The sequence below is a fragment of the Salminus brasiliensis genome, chromosome 7, assembly GCF_030463535.1.
Source record: "Salminus brasiliensis chromosome 7, fSalBra1.hap2, whole genome shotgun sequence".
In the NCBI taxonomy this organism is placed as follows: Eukaryota; Metazoa; Chordata; class Actinopteri; order Characiformes; family Bryconidae; genus Salminus; species Salminus brasiliensis.
Genome location: NC_132884.1, coordinates 6,182,484 through 6,202,222, shown reverse-complemented (window position 1 = coordinate 6,202,222; position 19,739 = coordinate 6,182,484). Strand labels below are relative to the sequence as shown.

General features: G+C 43.1%; 1 protein-coding gene across 3 annotated transcripts; it reads right to left on the bottom strand.

Annotated features, from left to right (window-relative positions):
• Window positions 1-293: 293 nt before the first annotated feature.
• LOC140559862 (MAGUK p55 subfamily member 4-like) lies at window positions 294-17,948 on the bottom strand. 3 transcript variants are annotated; one of them, XM_072683553.1, is made up of 22 exons: window positions 17,740-17,945; window positions 15,500-15,612; window positions 14,871-14,992; window positions 14,703-14,780; window positions 13,667-13,750; window positions 13,431-13,562; window positions 10,751-10,832; window positions 9,452-9,537; window positions 9,284-9,355; window positions 8,859-9,055; window positions 8,434-8,492; window positions 7,343-7,360; window positions 7,188-7,229; window positions 7,063-7,083; window positions 6,490-6,504; window positions 6,369-6,410; window positions 5,786-5,965; window positions 5,561-5,641; window positions 5,369-5,462; window positions 2,090-2,198; window positions 1,746-1,880; window positions 294-703 (listed from the first exon to the last, which is right to left on the bottom strand). In XM_072683553.1, exons 2-22 carry the CDS (start codon window positions 15,540-15,542, stop codon window positions 512-514), a joined length of 1,884 nt encoding a protein of 627 aa, XP_072539654.1. In that variant the 5' UTR covers window positions 15,543-15,612; window positions 17,740-17,945; the 3' UTR covers window positions 294-511. The 3 variants fall into 3 exon arrangements, with proteins under 3 accessions (XP_072539654.1, XP_072539653.1, XP_072539656.1); XM_072683552.1 differs by lacking the exons at window positions 294-703; window positions 1,746-1,880; window positions 2,090-2,198; ... (10 more) ...; window positions 9,284-9,355; window positions 9,452-9,537 and adding exons at window positions 11,443-12,603; window positions 12,741-13,029 and having other exon boundaries at window positions 10,760-10,832; window positions 17,740-17,948; XM_072683555.1 differs by lacking the exons at window positions 294-703; window positions 1,746-1,880; window positions 2,090-2,198; ... (10 more) ...; window positions 9,284-9,355; window positions 9,452-9,537 and adding exons at window positions 11,443-12,603; window positions 12,741-13,029 and having other exon boundaries at window positions 10,760-10,832; window positions 14,871-14,957; window positions 17,740-17,948.
• Window positions 17,949-19,739: the final 1,791 nt, after the last annotated feature.

Here is a 19,739-nt window from a genome sequence, read left to right as displayed (position 1 = left end):
ACTGTCGCATTGCTCCTTGTATTTGCGCAGCGTAGGATTGTACCGTAAAGACACGGATATATGCGCACCTCAAAAACCAACTCCTGGTCGATTTATAGTAGACTTTGGGGTTTTCAGAGCAAAATTTAATGATTTGTTAGTTAGCACTCTTCACAGAACTATTTTAAGGATAGGGGGATTATAGGCTTAGGTTTACAGATCTATTTTGTGCTGAATCCAAGTTTAACAGAACACAAAAAACCACACTTTGTAAATAGTTCAGAGAGTTGATTTTATTAAATAAATGTTGTTCACATCTGGGATCGTATCTGAACATGCTCAGCCCTGCACAGTGTGCTTTCCTGCTCTAAACATCTCCTCATTCCCCTCTTTAGAGGGCTGGGCTGTTTGGATGCAGTGGCTCAGTTGTGTCAGAGCAGAGGGGACACTGCCCCCGGCCTGAGGATGTGCCCCTTGTGTAACATAACATAACACTGCCCATTAGCAGCTTTCAGCCATCCTTTATCCATCCTCAGAACCGGTCGGTTGGTCTGATCCACGAGGCAGGAACCCACTGTGGCTCGTCCTGCGCTCTCCTGACGGCGGTCAACAGCTGCACACAGGAGGCCTGCAGGCCATCGTTCACGATCACATAATCGAAGAACTGACTGAAGTGCTGCTCCATCCGCCGGCCTGCGTCCTCTATCTCCTGATAATCCTCATCCTGAGAGACAGAGAGAGAGAGAGAGGGGGGGGTGATGGGAAGAGATCAGGAATGAAAAAGAGAAGGATTAAAGAATAAAAGGTAAATAAAGAACTTAGAGGTGAAGACAGTGAGGGACAGAAAGAGAAAGAAAAAGGTAAAGCGAGTGAAGGATAGAAAAAAGGGAAAGAGCGAGAGATAGAAGGGATGAAGGAAAAAAAGTGAAGGCAGTGAGGGATAGAAAGAAAGACAGAAAGAGAGAGACAGAAACAAAGAGAGAGACAGACAGAAAGAGAGAGAGAGAGAGAGAGAGAGGTGAGGAGAGTGAGGGATATAAGAAGGGAGAGAGAGAGAGAGACAGAGAGAAGAAGAGAGAAAAGGAGGTGAAGAGAGAGAGAGGGGTGAGGAGAGTGAGGGATGTAAAGAGAGAGAAGAAGAGAGAAAAGGAGGTGAAGAGAGAGAGAGGGGTGAGGAGAGTGAGGGATGTAAAGAGAGAGAAGAAGAGAGAAAAGGAGGTGAATAGAGTGAGAGGGATAGAGAGAGAGGTGATGAGAGTGAGGGATACAAAGAGAGAGAGACAGACAGAAAGACAAGAGAGCGAGAGACAGAAAGGAGGAGAGAGAGGGGTGAGGAGAGTGAGGGACATAAAGAGGGAGAGGTGAAGAAAGAGATGGAGAGATAAAGAGGTGAGGAGAGAGGGATATAAAGAGAGAGAGACAGAAAAAGAGAGAGAGACAGAGAGAGAAGAAGAGAGAAAAGGAGGTATAGAGTATAGATAGAGAGAGAGAGGGATACAAAGAGAGAAAGACAGAAAGAGAGAGAGATAAAGAGAGAAAAGGAGGCGAAGAGAGTGAGAGGGATAGAGAGAGAGGTGAGGAGAGTGAGGGATATAAAGAGAGAGAGTGGCAGTCAGAAAGGACGAGAGAAAGAGAAAGAGAGAGAGAGAGAAAAGGAGGTGAAGAGAGTGAGAGGGATAGAGAGAGAGAGGTGAGGAGAGTAAGAGACATAAAGAGAGATGAGAGAGAGAGGGGTGAGGGATAGACACACAGAAAGAAGGACTGACCTTAAAGGGTCGGGTGGTGTAGTAACTGGTGATGAGCTGGGAGTTGACCCGCGTTCGCTTCATCTGCTCTATAGGAGGAGGTTTTATATAGATGATGTACGCTCTCAGCTCATGAGTCCGTACTGAGTCGATGGCCTGCAGAGAAGAGAAAAACCGGAGACAATCTAAGTCTAGTGTTTATTAGCAACATTAGCCTAGCATCTCCTGCTCTCTAAACTACAGAAGCACACAAGACTACATGTTCATTTTCAGCTGAAACTGAACTAAAACTACAGTGTGAGAAGATTAGAGGTCTGCGCTGGTAACGACAGCGGTATTTCAGAAACAGGTTAAAAAGAGCTCACGTAAGGTTCAATGTCTATGACACAGATCTTCCCGGCAGCCAGGACGTCCTTCACTGCGTCTACACTGGTGCCATAAAAGTGGCCTCTGTGCTCTCCATACTCCACAAAACTGAGGAAATAAACACACATCAAAGTGACCACTCAGTGACCCCTCGGTACATTGTAGAAAAAAGGTCAAATCAGTCCGTGTACAGAGCTGTAGATCTGATCTGTAGTCTAGTTGTACTGTCCATTATATTGTATACTGAGGAAAAATAATAATACTGGAACATCATAAATAATAACTATGTAAATAAGAGATAATCCTACAACTCTCGACTTCACTGTAAAAAATATACAGAGTGAAATCATCTTAATGGGATTTTTTCACCACTTTTTTTTTATTTGTGCCTAATTAAAGTGAAATGCACTGTTCCAGAGAAACTCGGACGTCAGAGTTTTAAAAAGTAATGCCTTTTTAAGGTCACACAGTCCAGTGTCCAGATACACCTACCCGTAGATTCATTCTGTCCACTGTAGTTATGTGCAGATCTCTTAAATATAATGGTAGATATCTACAAATTCAGATTTTGACAAAATCATATGACCGATATCTAAGACTAGACTTTTTAACGAGGTCAGAATTGCAGGGTAAAAATCTGTAACTGAAATTATGACTAGTAAAACCATCCTGACTAAGAAAATCCCTCCCTTGTCCATAAAAAGAAATGAATGGCTATAGATTGCTTGGGAAGAGGCATCATCTCCAAGATATATAACCTTCTAATAGGAGTTTTCAGAGTCATCCATAAAGAGGCTAGAGGCATGGAGATAGGACCTACACGTCTTAGATTTCTACAGTATAACTGACATGAATGGCAGTGGTGTTCCATCTCTCTGCCTGAGGAGATCGCAACCACCTCAGGTTTGCCTTGCTAACACCTGTTTTTACTTAGTCGTGAGCTGTGGTACTTTAAGAGCCGCACCTTGACTGAGGTGTGATGTCTTGTTGTCAATTCTCACTAATTCAAAGAGTATAATGTCTGTTTTATCATGGCCTGTTTTTTTCTCTACGGTTTGGAGGTTCTGCCCTTGTTTGCCTGTGCAATCCTGCTCTGTTCACTAATAAACCTTCCATCCTGGTCTTGTGTGACAGTAATTGGCTTCTGCAAACGTAGATATATCAATAATAACGCTATACCTGATGCATGTATCAAGTGCAGACAGGAAAAAGGGGTGCTTTTCCACTGTCTTTGGCGGTTTACCCAATTAAAAAACGTTCTGGGAAGCAGTGAGAGACTGTATGCAGGACATATTATCTATACCAATCCCTCTAGACCCAAAGCTCTTCATATTGGGACTATATATATATATATATACAGTGAGTCCAAGAAGTATTTGATCCCTTGCTGATTTTCTTTGTTTGCCCACTAATAAAGACACTATCCTTCTGCACTTTTAATGGTAGATATATTCTAACATGGAGAGACAGAATATCAAGACAAAAATCCAGAATATAATTTTAAAGAATATATTTTAATTAATTTGTATTTCAATGAGGAAAATAAGTATTTGATCCCTCTTGCCAAACACACTCAATACTTAGTGGCAAAGCCTTTGTTTGCAAGCACAGCGGTGAGACGTTTGTTGTAGTTAACCACAAGTTTAGCACACACACCAGGGGGAATTTTGGCCCACTCTTCTTTGCAGATCCTCTCTAAATCATGAAGGTTGGTGGGCTGTCGCTTGGCAACTCTGACCTTCAGCTCCCTCCATAGATTTTCGATCGGATTGAGGTCTGGCGACTGGCTGGGCCACTCCATGACCTTAATGTGATTTTTCTTGAGCCAATCCTTTGTTGCCTTTGCTGTATGTTTAGGGTCGTTATCATGTTGGAAGACCCAACCACGGCCCATTTTCAGATCCCTGGCAGAGGGGAGGAGGTTGTCCCTCAGGATTGTGCGGTACATGGCTCCATCCATCTTCCCAGTGATGCGGTGAAGTAGCCCTGTACCCTTGGCAGAGAAACACCCCCAAAACATTATGCTTCCACCTCCATGCTTGACGGTGGGCACAGTGTTCTTGGGGTCATAGGCAGCATTTTTCTTCCTCCACACATGGCGGGTGGAGTTGAGGCCAAAAAGTTCAATTTTGGTCTCGTCTGACCACAAAACCTTCTCCCAATAACTTGGTTCATCTTTCAAATGATCATTGGCATACTTGAGGCGCGCCTCCACATGTGCTCTCTTCAGCAGGGGTACCTTTCGGGCACTGCAGGATGTGAATCCATTGTTGCGCAAAGTGTTGCCAATTGTTTCCTTGCAAACTGTGGTCCCAGCTGCCTTCAGGTCATTTGCTAACTCCTGCCGAGTGGTTGCAGGACGATTTCTGACTGTTCTCAGCATCATTGCCACCCCACGAGGCGAAATCTTCTTTGGAGCACCGGGCCGAGGTCTGTTGATTGTCATGTTATACTCTTTAAACTTTCTGATAATTGCACCAATAGTTGTTACTTTCACATCCAACACCTTACTAATCTTTTTGTAGCCCATTCCAGCTTTGTGAAGGTCAACAATTCTGACTCTGAGGTCCTGTGACAGCTCTTTGGTTTTACCCATGTTGGAGACTTGAAATCTGTGTGATCTGTCTGATTCTGTGGACAGGTGTTTTTCACACAAGTGATTAGTGAGAACAGGTGGCTTCAGGTCAGGTAACAAGTTGATTGGGAGTGTCTAACTGGTCTGTAAAAGCCAGAACTGCTAATGAATACTAAGGGATCAAATACTTATTTCACTCCATGAAATACAAATCAATTAATATATATTCCTTAGATTTATTTTCTGGATTTTCTTTTTAATATTCTGTCTCTCCATGTAAGAATACATCTACCATTAAAAGTATAGAATGATCATGTCTTTATTAGTGGGCCAACGAAGAAAATCAGCAAGGGATCAAATACTTCTTGGACTCACTGTATATATATATATATATATATATATATATATATATTTATATATATTTGGAATAGGTGTATTAGTGGCTATAAGCATTAATGTCTGAGGTCCATTCATATGTGTTTTAGAGAGTACAGACCTAACTCTATTGGGCTATATAAGCAACTGAAATGTGTTAAAAGGGCTATTGGACTTCACTATTTTGTACACTGATGTCTTGCATGTTTATGCATGCACATATATGCATAATCATTAAAAACACAAAAGGTCTTGACTGGTATCGCTGCTGTCATTTTAGGCCAGAACGGCTTGCCATACTGCACCATAGATGAGCTAGATGAGTTACCATTGACTGTAGACCATGTTCTCAAACCGATCTCTGCTGATGAAGTGATATTCCCGACCAGGCTCTTCATGACTCTTAGGAGGCCTTGTGGTGTCTGACGGGGAAAAAAAAACAGCAAAGTACAAAAAAATCCCAGTGCAGGACCCAACACAACTAGAAGATCAGAAAGCATGAGTGTGTATCTGCACTGACGTGGTGTGGCTCCCTGGTAGGTTTTCGGGTTGATCTCAATCAGCCTCCTGCGCAACTCATTCACACCAACTCCAGATGGGCCTAAGACAGTAACACAGTCCTGAGCACTGCTTTTTCTCAGTGCAGGCAACTGCAAAAGCCTTACTCTGACAGACGAAACCTGCTTCTCCAGGCAGTAGAAATGCACGCAGCCAGAAAAAGGTACTGTATAGTACAATGACTCACCCAGCAGAGCGATGAGGCGGTGTGTGTCCTCTGGGTGGCGCTGGTAACGCACCACCTCCTCGTAGGGGTTGGCCAGGGCGCTATAGCAGCTGCTCGGGCAGCGGAGGGAGCAGGACAGGCCAGAGACTCCACTTTGGATCCTCCGTCGACGGCATAGACGCAGGCTGCGCCTAAACCCGGCTGAGAAACACACACACCACTGTCAAGGGGGTCCGTTTGTAGACAAAAGTATTGGGACACCTGCTCATTCATCTTTTTTTGACTAAGTCAGTAACAGGGCCTGACTGACATGACATGACAAGTATGTTATTGATATCTGCTGAAAACATACAGATAAAAATATATATAATAATACACTATATGGACAAAAGTATTGGGACACCTGCTCATTCGTTGTTTCTTCTGAAATCAAGGGTATTAAAAATAGTAACTGTCTCTATTGTCCAGGAAATATTTTTTACATGATTTTGGTGCATTGCTGTGAGGATTTGATTGCATTCAGTAAACATTCCTGACCTTCTGAAAAAAATACTAAAGACTGGATTGCATGAATTGTGGATTGGAAACTTGGATAGCCACTCACCTAGATAGATTCCCTCAATGGTGGCGCTGAACTCATTCTCCTCTGAAAAACAGAGACAAACTAAGATGAAAATCAAAAAATGTGGAAAATCTCATGATGACAGAATGGTCAGTGCACTCACCCTCCCTAAGTTCTTCTTCTCAGTCACCATGCAGAACAAGAGAAGAAAGGTGGTCAAGATGATGTGCAGAAGGGAAGAGTGGGGCACAAGATGAATAAGACTTAGTTGCCCTTTTTTAGAAATACGGTGGGGCCCGCTTCACCAAAGTTACATAGTGCAGATAGTGTGCTGAGTTAGGATCACTAATGATCGAGATATTACAAGTCAAAGGAGGTCAATTACCCAATCACTACCAATGGCCCGAGCACTAGGAGGGTAAAGACTAGCGCATGTCTCCTCAGACACACGTGATGCGTCACACTGGGAGTGAAGTAGGGAGGAAGTGCCACCAGCCCAGCCCTAAGAGAGCAAGGCCAATTGTGCTCTCTCTGACTCCGACTGCTGATGGCAAGCAGCATGACCCGGGATTCAAACCAGCGACCCTCAGTGAACAGTGAACCACTCTTAGCCAGCTAGACAAAAAATATGCTACATAATATTGCTTTAAAAGTCTCACAATTTCAAATCATATTAATTAAGCCTGAACCTCACAGTGGTTTATCAGTCTACTCTAAAAAGGAAGGACTTACCTACCAGATTCAAAAGCTTCCTCGTCTGTGAGAAAAACATATTTCATTAACAGAGCACTGAGAACATGCCAACATACGAATACACAGCCATGATCGATCACTTGCTTACACAACCCAGTCCAAACGTACCTGCTTCTATGAACGTCACATCTATCGCCAGTATGTCGTCCTCTGAAGAAAAGAGAGATTGGAGAGTGGAGGACGGGTTAGAGACGTTAAGCTGGACGAAAACAAGAGGCTTTTTTAAAATGATTGCTACAGCACCATCAGGGAGTGTTCCTCACCTTCATCCACTGTGCTCACTTCAGATTAGCACAAAGGCAAAGGAATAATCACATCAGTGTTAGATTATGGTGCTTCATGCTGCAATATTAGTAAAGGATAGGCTGAGCAATTTCAATATCACACACAAACGCACACACACTTCTACTACTGACTGTAGCCATTGACAAACCAAAAAAGAGCTGTAAAACGGGCCAATTCCAAAACCCCCAAACTGTTCTGCAACATTTACAGTATCCGACATTTGCATAAACCAGCCCACATGGCTGTGCCATGGCAAAATGCAATAAGCACTTGTTGGTGTTGTTAATACATCACTGCCAGACTCTGCTACATATCAGAGAACGGGCTAAGTACTGCTATGGTATGGTTCCACAGTAACACTGCAAAGACTGCACACAGGCTTGACTCATCCTTAGTACTAATTCTAGAGAAGGTAGAGTGAAAATATCGCCCCCTGCCTGCTGCTTGTGTTCAAAACGTAGGTTTATATTTAAAGATTAGACAACCTGCATGAACATTGCAAGTTGTACAGTTACATATGACATGAAGTCAAAGACCCCTTATGCTCCGTGACTTATTACATCTAAGGATAACTACATGCAAAGCAATAATTAATAATTAATAATACCTAATAATAACACCTGATTAAACATCATTAAGCCATGATTTACCAAACCAGGCATGGATGAAAACTATAAATAGCACTACACTCCCATGAGGAGAGCTTTGGAGATGTTTTAATGGACACAGTGATAGAAAACCACCACATTCTGTACTGTGTTAATGTTAGTTATTATAGTTCTTTATCTTATTATTATAATATAGCTACAGTGCTTGCATGATCACAAATATTCCAGTGATTTTAAATCCAAAGATTTTAATTAAAGGATTTTAAATCCATTTATTCCCACACTGAATAAATGGTGATGCACATGTATTTAAATGTAACCTGCAGAAAAGCAGGCCTGCACTGTGCTAATCTTCTGACTCCTATAGGTCTTTTCTTCCTATTATTCTTCTCAGCACTAAAAGAACCCTGAACTCATATTCTGGTGATATGTACACATATGTACACATAAACTGTACTCACAGGTTTTGATGCAAGTATGAGGCTGGTAAGGTTGTGACCACCAGAATTCCCGCTGCTTTCTGCAACAGAATAAACAACACCAAAACTGAAGATGTGAGGAGTGGCAAAGATAAACCTAAAAATAATGCTGCTATTCTCCATTCAAGTGGCAGCCATCTGCCATATAGTTATCTGATATTTTAGACCTTATGCATTTCTGTTTTGCGGCGTATTAGTCAGTAAAGCACTAATAACTAAAAGTAACTATTAAACTACTTCATTTCAGGCCACATAGAATGATCTGAGCTGATATTATTGTCATTTGTTGTCTGTATGTTTTTAGCTGCATCAGCTATGTCAGTCAGGCCCTGTTACTGACTTTACTGACTCATTCGTGGCATTTGCAATCACAGCTTTACGCCTTAACCCTTAAGCCCTTCGCTGACCTCTTGAGCAGGGAGGCGGAGGGGATGAGGCCAGCGCAGGCGGAGCTACAAGGCAGTTTCTTTGCCTGCCACCACAGAGCATCTGTCTGGTCCACAATCTCCAGCAGGTCTCCCTTCCTGAAGGCCATGCCGGCGTCTGCACAGGGGATGGCTGGATCCTGCTGGGGGCTGTAGTCCGTCAGGGTTCGTACGTACAGCTGAGAGAGAGAGACAGAATCACTGCACAGGCTACACATGGCTACTGCTAGGTTCAGAGTGGTCTGCCAAACAAAAATACTACTGGAGGTCTAGACCCAAACTGTGCTTGAACAGATGAATACAGTTTCTAACAGTACACCAGCTACGAGACCCTATAAGGCAGAGGGTTCTAATAAAGAGGCCAGGAGCTGGGCACCCAAGTCTGTAGCTGATGTAGGTAAACAAACCATGGTTTGGTTGTTGACAGGCCTGTCCGTGATCGGGACCACTTTAAACATCACAGTTCCATGAGAATTAGCCTGTTGGGGGGCGAATGCAACGTATCAGACTACACACACCAGAACCAGTGCTTTTCACATTAAACTGAAAGGTCTGATTGTAATGAATGTTCTGACCAGTATTTGTATTATCTGCTCCGGTTCCAGTCCAAACACCGGCTGGCCGTTCACCTCCACCAGTTTATCCCCTGCGTGCAAGAGGCCTGCAGCATGGAAACACATTAATTTTAAACTGTTTGGTTCTGTAAACTGTACTGAATACTGTACATAAGCCATGTACGAAATTCACCCTTGGCATCCTCCTCACATGAGCCCAGGGAGTTTAAAGCCAGACGTCAGAATCAGCATGCATTTTAACTCTACCAGGCTGTACATATGCTATCTGTCCAAATGTCTATGGACCCCTTCTAATGAACGCATTCAGCCACTTCAAGCTGCACCCACTGCTGACACAGATGTGCAACACTGCCAGTAGAAAATGACTCTCTGGAGCAGACAAACATGAACCCAGTGGCACCATGCCAAATGCCAAGGCTAGAAGCCTATAAAGCACTCTGAGCATTGAGCTGTGGAGCATTGGTGCTGTGTTCTGTTGAATGATGGATGGTGCTCCATCCAGTACTTTGGGGAGTTGGGGAGTAGGAGATGAGGTGGGGTGGAGATCATCCAACATCCTGACCTTAATAACTAACTCTTGTCACCGAATGCAATCAAATCCTCACAGAAATGCTTCAAAATCTAGTAGAAAGCCTTCTTCTCTGGACAGTAGAGACAGTCACTCCAACAAAGGCAGGATAAACTCTTTTCATATCAGCACAATGAATGCAAACACACCGCCACCATGTCAGGCAGTGTCACTGTAGTGCTGGGAATGACGCACCACCTAAATACTACCTCCTCTGTGGTGGTCCTGTGGGGTCCCAACCACTAAAGAACAGGGTGAAAGGAAGATAACAAAGTATGGAGAGAAACAGATGGACTAGAGTCTGGAATTTTAGAACTACAGACTGCTCCTATATGGTAAGTGGAGTTGATAAAATATATAAATAAGATAACCCTTTATTAGTCCCACAGTGGGGAAATTCATAGTGTCACAGCAGCAAAGGGATAGCAAGATACTCAAATGCAAAATATAGATAAATTACCACTATATACTCAATATAAATAATAGAAGTAAAAACTATATTATTTACAGATTATTTACAGATAAATGCAAATTGACCCTTAAATATAGGACATGTGTAAATATCAGTTGTATCAAATGTCATACATTCAGAATATATACTATAAAACAAAAAAAATATATATATATATTATTTATTATTATTTTATGTGTATGTCCTTACAGGGGTCATGTATAAATGGCCCATTCTGCAAAAATCAACGTAGTGATTGAGAGGGTGGGATGGAGCTCACCGCTTCGGTCAGCCAGTCCTCCATGAATAACTCGAGCCACATAGATCTCCCCTGTCGTTTCATCTCTCCTTATAGTTGCACCCTAAGAAACAGAGTGGACACAAAAACTAAATAAAGCAAAATGGAGATCAGAGTCTGAAAACTTTGAGATGGAAATGGAAGCAAGAAATGACGTTAACCAGCGGTATACACATGATTTTGTTTTAATTTATTTATTATTTAATTTATTTATTTTCTTTCCTTTTTTCTCCCAGTTTAGTACTGCCAATTAACCCACCCCTTTTGTAGCTCCTCCTAGCACTAGCAATGCTCCCGACACTAGAAGGGTAAAAACTTAACACATGTCTCCTCCAATACATGCGAAGTCAATTGTGCTCACTCAGACTCCGGACACTGATGGCAAAGCAGCATGCTTGGGATTTGAACTTGTGACCCCGGGCCACAGTGGTAGCGCATTAGACTGCTGAGCCACTCAGAGCTGCAGACACATGATTAACAAATCAATGAAGTTGCAAGAATGAGGACAGGTGGTGAAAAGTGGTGCTCAAAGACAAGCAAATGACGATGAGGGTGGCAATGAAGATGATGATGAGGAGCAGATCCTTTCAAACGTAATAAATAAAGTAATGATGGGGTGAAAAAGACGACGGGTGAATCTGAAACAATGACGAAATGATGGAAACAGAAAACACCTCATTTCTTCTTTTTCTTCTTCTTTTTCTTCTGGTTGGAGAGACATCCTATTCCAGTGCAGCTGTCCCTCAGGTTTTGGGAGGAGCTGGATTCCTCCAGGCCATTCAGTACTGCGCACTGTCTGTGCTCTCGTCTTCTTGGAGATACGGCCGTCTTGACTACACCTTTGGGTGATGCCTTCTCGGACAGTCTCCCTCGAGAGGCCACTGCTTGCTCTAGAGGAATGCTAATGGAGCTTGAGGAAGAGGAAGAGGAGGAGGAAGAGCAGGAGGGGCAACGGGAATGATGAGTAGGAGTAGAATAGACCGGGCTAGCACAGACCTTAGTGGAGATAGCTCTAGAAGGATGCACACTGGGCGATGCATTGGCCTTGGAACATGGATTCGTATTTCTACCCCAGGTGGACATTTCAGTGTAGCAAGCTTTTTCATCCATAGTTTCTTCAGAAGTTTCCATAAACTTCACTGCTGCTGTCCGTGGTGCTGAAGCTGTACTGGTACCTGCAACGAGCGCCTGCAGTTTTGCTCTACCAGATGAACTGCCACATGGATTTGCAGCTTCTGCTCCATGTGCTATTACTGTCCGTGGTGCATTTCCAGACTGAGTGGAGATCTGAATAATGCGAGCAATCCCATCTGTAGACTCTTTACAAGCTTCTTCTCCATGTACTGCTGTTGCTGCTGGTGGCACTGAAGCTGCACTACTAGCAGTGACCAGCCCCTGCAGCTTCTCCACCACTTGGGCCAGCAAGGCCAGCGCATGAGCATTCTCCTGTACGCTCTCGGACATGCGCTCAGTTGCGTCGGCCATTCTCTGGCCCAAGACCTGGACGTCCTGTGAGCTGCGCTCCATACGACTAGCCGCCTGCTGCACCGTGCTGCGCAACTCATCCAGGCTCTCCTGCTTGGCCAGCTCTACTGGAGGGTTTTCCATGGCTTCCACTAACCGATGGAGGTGCATGGGGCTGGGGGGAGCAGTGCGAGAGTAGCGAGCCATCCTGGGTTGGACAGGAGGGCCAGTTGAGGGGGGGCAGCAACAGGGAGTTAGGTAAGAGTGTGAGATACGGGTATAAGGAGTAAGAGTATAATGTGGATGGACTGACAGTAAGGGTTTCGTCATGTCAGGGTCATCCTCAGTGTCCATGCTGTCCATATTGTCGTCTCCAGAGCAAAAAGAACAAAGGACGGAACAGAACAAAGGAGAAGAAACATGCGGAGGGATAATTAGGTAGGACGTCTTGCAATAACACCAATCCAATACTCAAAGCAGATGATCTCACCCAAACTTCATTACTTACCAATGACCATGGGACTACAGACACAAGGAGCAGAGCAACTGAGGCTCGGGTTCCCAAACGCACTGTTTTCACAGAGTTTGCAGTAGGCAGCATTTTTGGAGTAAAGTTGAGGCCTCAGTGGGACATGGTTAGGGGAAGAAGGCACTTCTGCAGGGTTGTTTGTCAATTTCAGAGGGGCACCATCATGCTTTTTGGTGGAAATACCCACAGATTGAGCTCTTTGGGCTGGGATGAATCTTTGGCGCAGGGTGTCCCAGTGGCTACGGATGCCCCTACCTACACGTCTCTTCTTCAGAAGACACAAGAGTCAAAGTTATCCACAATAGGCAACTAGAGATTTATGCATAGGGTACTCACCGAGAGGAGGTGTCCCCAGGATAAATAAAAAGCCCCCAAAACATATGTTCATCAACACTTTTAAGAGTTTTAGCAATAGGCATCAAATTGATGAGGAAGTGAAGTGTGGGCCTACACATTAACTCAGAGGACTCAGTCCCAGACTCCGTCCACTGATGGCAAAGCAACATGGCTCGGGATTCGAACAAGCGACTCCCGGACCATAGTGGTAGCACATTAGACCGCTGAGCCACTCAGAGCATGAAATGCATTTTTAGTCTAGGATTAGGCTTAATCTTGGTCCGAGAAACTGGAAATCCTTACTTCTTTAAAATTCATTAAGATGCTACTCACCAGAGGCTGCTTGTTCTTGACCAGGCAGACAATCCTCATGGCCTCCTCATCTACAGGAAGGTCTTCAGGAAGGGGTGGCAGAATGGGCTCATAGTCTTTTAGTCCCACCACATCATGGGCAGAGAGCAGAGCCTGTACACAGAGTTCTTACACCATCAGATAACCTCTCCATGCAAGTCCACAATAACATACTGAACAGTGTAGCAATGATGATGCTATTTGTTACTGCTTATTACCTGCAGGTGGGGCTCTGTTAGAAGGGCGTAGAGCTCTCTGGCCTCGTGTGAAGGGTATGGCAGTGCCCTTAAGTCTGACAGAATCTGGCAAAGAATTAAAAACACAGAGCATGTAAAGAACAAAAAAAGAGCCTTAAGATTCTTATTCATGTACACCAATGAGCCAAAACATTATGACCACTGACAAATAACGGGAATATCGCCATTATTTACAGTATTATGTCAAGGTCTGAAATGTATACTGATGTACTGCCTAATATTGAACAGGTCCCCCTTGTGCCACCACAACAGATCTGACCATTCGAGGCATGGACTCCACAAGACCTCTGAAGGTGAAGAATGTATCTGGCACAAGGATACATTAGCAGCAGATCCTTTAAGTCCCGTAAGTTGTGAGGTGGAGCCTCCATGGATCACATGAATGAACCTTAGGTGCCCATGACCATGTCACCAGTTCACCAGTTGTACTTCCTTGGAGCACTTTTGGTACTGACCACTACATACTGAGAACAAACCCAGTCTCCAGGAAATCCTCATCAGAATTGTAGCCGGTGGGCTTCATGGCTTGTGAAGGAAAATCGCTTCGCTTCCAGGTAAGAACTGCTTCTAGAAGAACTGCACTGTCATTGACAATTCGGGAAACACGCCAGCCCCCGTCCCTGTCCATCAGTTTTGTCCTTCAACCATAGTTCTGATAAGAACTTCTGTAGACTAGAATATCTGCCACTGCTGGTAGACCTGTATGACCGTACGCTTCCATACACCTGCAGATTCAGCTACTTCCTTCACACTGTAGCCTTTGGCACGCCCTAATGCAATCACTCCTATTTGCCAATCATTAACATCTGCTTTGCCACCCATTTTCCACACATCATACAAGACATTCACTGCACTGTACCACCTCTTCTCAATCAGTGAATCCTGTCACACACCCCACGATCGTCCTCGCACAATGCCCTCTTTTTTGGGGGGAGCTTAGATCATTAAATAAATAAATGAATGAATTAATAAATAAATAAAAGTGAACATTCTTAACCTCGAGTGAGAGCCCCGAGGCGTATGAGAGGTATGGCATGGTAGATCTCTTCAGGTACTGCTGCAGACACTCATACACCTGCGTAGAGGAGGGGCACAGAGACAGTGTTTACCAACTCGCAGACGCAGATTAATGATGTGACTGTATTACACGGTCTGCTGCACTGACCTTCAGTAACGACTGCAGCCATGGAGCGTTGAGCAGGTCGTACAGCAGCTCAGCACCGTTTATGTCCTGCCCAACAGAGTCCCTCACCTCCTCCACCACATGAGACAAGATTTGCATCAAGTCTGTACCACACATACACACACACACACACACATATATATATATATATATATACAAACATACATATATACATACACACAGTCAACAATATATTTCACCTTATTATAACCTAGGCTTGAATCTCTATGCTGGAACACTCTTATAACTACTAAATACTAGAGGTGTTTGGAAATATTGAGGTATTAAAGTATCACAATATTATGTTTTGCCATGCTGTATCAATTCTCCAACACAGTATCAATTTTTATTGAATAGTTTAAATGCAAATATAGCATAAATGATAAAGCTCTCTTTTCTCAGATCTTTACAGTATACCTAATATTTAAAAAAATGTGATATATCGCCTTGCTAACAGTATTGCAATGTATCGCAGCACACTGAATCATAACTCCAGTATTATGATACATATCCTGTCCACTCCACTAAATCATAATAAACAGTAGCTGAATAGCTGGTGTTATGAGTTATAACTGATTATGAAGCCTGTAGTTTCATGACAAAGCTCTTACCACTTTCTCCCACATCCAGTCCAGTTTCCATGGCTGGCCTCATAGCACAGGATCATGTACACAGCCACTCTGGAGTCCGTGTGATTCCTCACTGAAGACCCTCTCATCCACACCTACAGACAACAGCCCACATTACTGATTATAGCACACATAAGACTGCTTTCAGATTACAGACCTAAACAGCCCACACTGTAATCATCTATGGTGGAATTAATGAATGATTACAGTGAGAAGCAGCTAGCATTGCTAATTTAATGGTAAACGGTTTGTTGTGGCCAACCTGAACATCTTCTGATTAGACTGGCAGAAACACACAAAATCAGTGGAACATCCTGTAACTGCTTGGTATTTATGGAGAGACACCAGTTGAGACCTTGCAGCGAAGCTTATGTAGCTTAAATGGTTAGACAAGTAAAAAAAACAACCTGGCCAGGTCAACTCGGACAAGCTGGTTGACCAGCATAGCTACTGACCAGCATAAAGTATGTTTTCATTTCACCAACCTGACAAGCTAGTCAACCAGTATGACAAGCCGGTTGACCATCATGACCAGCTTGACCATGCTGGACGACCAAAACAAGCCTAATGGCAAGCATGCCTGGCCTGACCACACTGGTTCAGCGGTATGGCCAATTTGGCCAAACTGGTCAACGAGTATGGTCAGCTTGATTAGCCATGCGTGTGTGTGTGTGTGTTCACTACCACCTTTGATACACAAGCTAGCCCACCAGATTCCAATGAAAACATGAGAGGTTGAAGACAGTTAACCAGTTACCAGCATAAGGTATGTTTTCACCTGGATGACCAGTTTCTCAAGCACCTTGACCATCAAAGACACTTGGACCATCTGAAACCAGCTACCAGCAAAGGCTGGTCTTGAGCTGGATTTTTCAGAAGTGGTATATTTTGGGCTAGTGTTACTCCATCCAAGGCAATTAGCCACCACAAAATAGTAGTGAGTTGAGTTTTGAGTTCTGACTTGTGATTGTAGACAACAGCAGTTTGCAGGCACCAGAATTTCTGAAACACTACTGCACTGCTTCAAAAAACACATATTACCATGTAATAATAATAATAATAATAATAATAATAATAATCTAAATAAATAAATAATAATACATTTGTATTTATTCAACTCCTTCTCCAAGTCCAAACATTAGGTAAAGACGTGACTAAAAAAATAAAAATAAAAATTGAACATTCCTACAACAATAATCATAATAATAGTAATAGTAATAATAGTATACAATAAGAGAATACAATAAGAGGTGCATAAAAACATAATAAAGGCATGTAAACAAATAAGGATAATAATATATACTAATAATAAGTAAAAACTGCAAATAAATGCTAATTATGTAAACACTATTATGTAATACTACAATATAGCCAAAAATATTATTTTTAAAACATTTTTATTTATAATTATTTATATATATATATATATATATATATATATATATATATATATATATATATATATAATTGGTTTTACAGAATTGTTTCCATCTGAAAATTATTACGTAGCTCCATAATTAGGATTAATAATTAATTGTATATTTATTTACCTAATATTTACACTTTGTTTACATTCTGTGTTGATAAATTTGAATTTGCACTTTCGGCTTTTTCCATTCCGTTCGATAAAATGTAGCTAAAGGTTGTAGCTGAACAAGTAAAATAGTTTTTATTCTTACAATAAAACACAAAACCTTTTTATATATTCATATTTAAAGATAATAAAATATCCATATTCGCTGATAAACACAACGCTGAGCGCGCCTTCCACATTAGTTTGGATCTGTGTAAAGCGCGCTGTCGTCTGAAAGTTTGGAATCTGCACTTTCGACACAACGTCTCCACCTGTTTCGACGAGCTGGGAGTGACGTTCATGAATAAATATCATAATAAAATACAAAACTTTAATTCAAATAAAACGACACAATTATTTTGTTAATGTTATTCGGTAAATGCGTCTGCTAATGTCTATTCAGCTACAATGCTGACTTTATTATTAATATTATTATTATTATTATTATTATTATTATTATTATATTTAGCTACAAGAGAACAACTCGAAGCTGAATCTGAATAAAAAAAAAAAAGTGTTGCCATGCAGACTCGCTGGGTTTAATGGTAGCCATTAATAACAGGCTCCTTTACTGATCGATGGTTAACTAGCTGGCTAAGCCATCCGCTTTTACACAGAGGTGCTTAAGCAGCAAATCGTCAGCTCTCACCTCTCTCTCTCTCTCTCTGGTCGTCTTCTGCTCCACGTTTATCCACTCTGGTCAAGAATAGGGTTCAGAGCTGGGGAAAGTGCTGTAGTACTGCGGTGGTGAGGGTGGAGTAAGACCCTGGTGGAGCTGGTGTGGATGCTCTGAGGCTGATAGGCTGATATTCTACTATAGAGTGTGAGAGAGTTCCCCTGGAACAGAGGAAAGTAATCCCTTTCTATCCTTCTTAATCCCATGCAAGCAAACAGAGTGAGCCTGTGTGTGTGTGTGTGTGTGTGTGGGAGAGAGAGAGAGAGAGAGAGAGAAATTAAGAAAGGAAGGGTAGGAATGTGTTGAAGTGTAAGATACATGTTTAAGTATTACTCTATTAATATCCTTAAAAGACTAATTCACCAAAATGACCCACTTACCCCAAATGTAGTCAATCAACCGAGACATGTTCAGTGATAAAAGCTTGCGTCTTTAGTTGTGCATCAGAGCTGTGAGGCAGAAAGATGTTGGGTGGTATTGGGTGTTTCAAAGAGCATCCTAGTCCACTGTTTAGGGCACTGGTCAAGGAATCGCCCGTTCCCTAGGGCTAAACCCAAGTACACAAGTTTAATGCAAGTCTGAGTCACGTCTCGATTCTCTGGGGTCAAAGTCCCAGAGGAATCTTGAATCTCTGTCTCAAGGCTCTGGGCTGAGAGTCTGAGTGGAGTCTTGAGTCTCTGGGGTGTGAGTCTAAGTGGAGTCTTGAGTCTCTGGGGTGTGAGTCTGAGGGGAGTCTTGAGTCTCTGGGGTGTGAGTCTGAGGGGAGTCTTGAGTCTCTGGGGTGTGAGTCTGAGGGGAGTCTTGAGTCTCTGGGGTGAGAGTCTGAGGGGAGTCTTGAGTCTCTGGGGTGAGAGTCTGAATGGAGTCTTGAGTCTCTGGGGTGAGTCTGAGGGGAGTCTTGAGTCTCTGGGGTGTGAGTCTGAGGGGAGTCTTGAGTCTCTGGGGTGAGAGTCTGAGGGGAGTCTTGAGTCTCTGGGGTGAGAGTCTGAGGGAAGTCTTGAGTCTCTGGGGTGAGAGTCTGAGGGAAGTCTTGAGTCTCTGGGGTGAGAGTCTGAATGGAGTCTTGAGTCTCTGGGGTGAGAGTCTGAATGGAGTCTTGCGTCTCTGGGGTGAGAGTCTGAATGGAGTCTTGAGTCTCTGGGGTGAGAGTCTGAGTTGACTCTTGAGTCTCTGGGATGAGAGTCTGAGTGGAGTCTTCAGTCTCTGGGCTGAGAGTCTGAGTTGACTCTTGAGTCTCTGGGGTAAGAGTCTGAATGGAGCCTGGAGTCTCTGGGGTAAGAGTCTGAATGGTGTCTTCAGTCTCTGGGGTTAGAGTCTGAATGGAGTCTTGAGTCTCTGGAGTGAGAGTCTCAATGGAGTCTTGAGTCTCTGGAGTGAGACTCTGAGGGGAGTCTTCAGTCTCTGGGGTTAGAGTCTGAGTGGAGTCTTGAGTCTCTGGGATGAGAGTCTGAGTGGAGTCTTGAGTCTCTGGGGTTATAGTCTGAGTTGACTCTTGAGTCTCTGGGATGAGAGTCTGAGTGGAGTCTTCAGTCTCTGGGATGAGAGTCTGAGTGGAGTCTTGAGTCTCTGGGGTTAGAGTCTGAGTGGAGTCTTGAGTCTCTGGGATGAGAGTCTGAGTGGAGTCTTCAGTCTCTGGGATGAGAGTCTGAGTGGAGTCTTGAGTCTCTGGGGTTAGAGTCTGAGTGGAGTCTTGAGTCTCTGGGATGAGAGTCTGAGTGGAGTCTTTAGTCTCTGGGGTAAGAGTCTGAGTATATCAGAATATCTGGCCCTTATGCAAATTAGAAAACCCCAATGTGTCAGTTGTTTTGGTCTTTTCACATTTTGACATAACTCGAATCTGGCAGTTGTTCTTTAGAATGTGTCATGATGAATGGACCAATAGAAATGCTCCAAAATGACTTGGATTAAAAATCCAATCCTTTTTTCATTGACTTCCATTGGAAGTTAGGAGTGTGTTTACTTGTCCTGTAAAG

Excerpts from the sequence above, each read along its gene's own strand:
- LOC140559862 (XM_072683552.1), bottom strand. The coding sequence starts at position 15,542 with ATGAGGCCAGCCATGGAAACTGGACTGGATGTGGGAGAAAGTG. Across the intron at positions 14,993-15,499 it reads ACTGGATGTGGGAGAAAGTG|ACTTGATGCAAATCTTGTCT; the intron begins GTAAGAGCTTTG and ends TGTGTGGTACAG. Across the intron at positions 14,781-14,870 it reads GGCTGCAGTCGTTACTGAAG|GTGTATGAGTGTCTGCAGCA; the intron begins GTCAGTGCAGCA and ends TCCTCTACGCAG.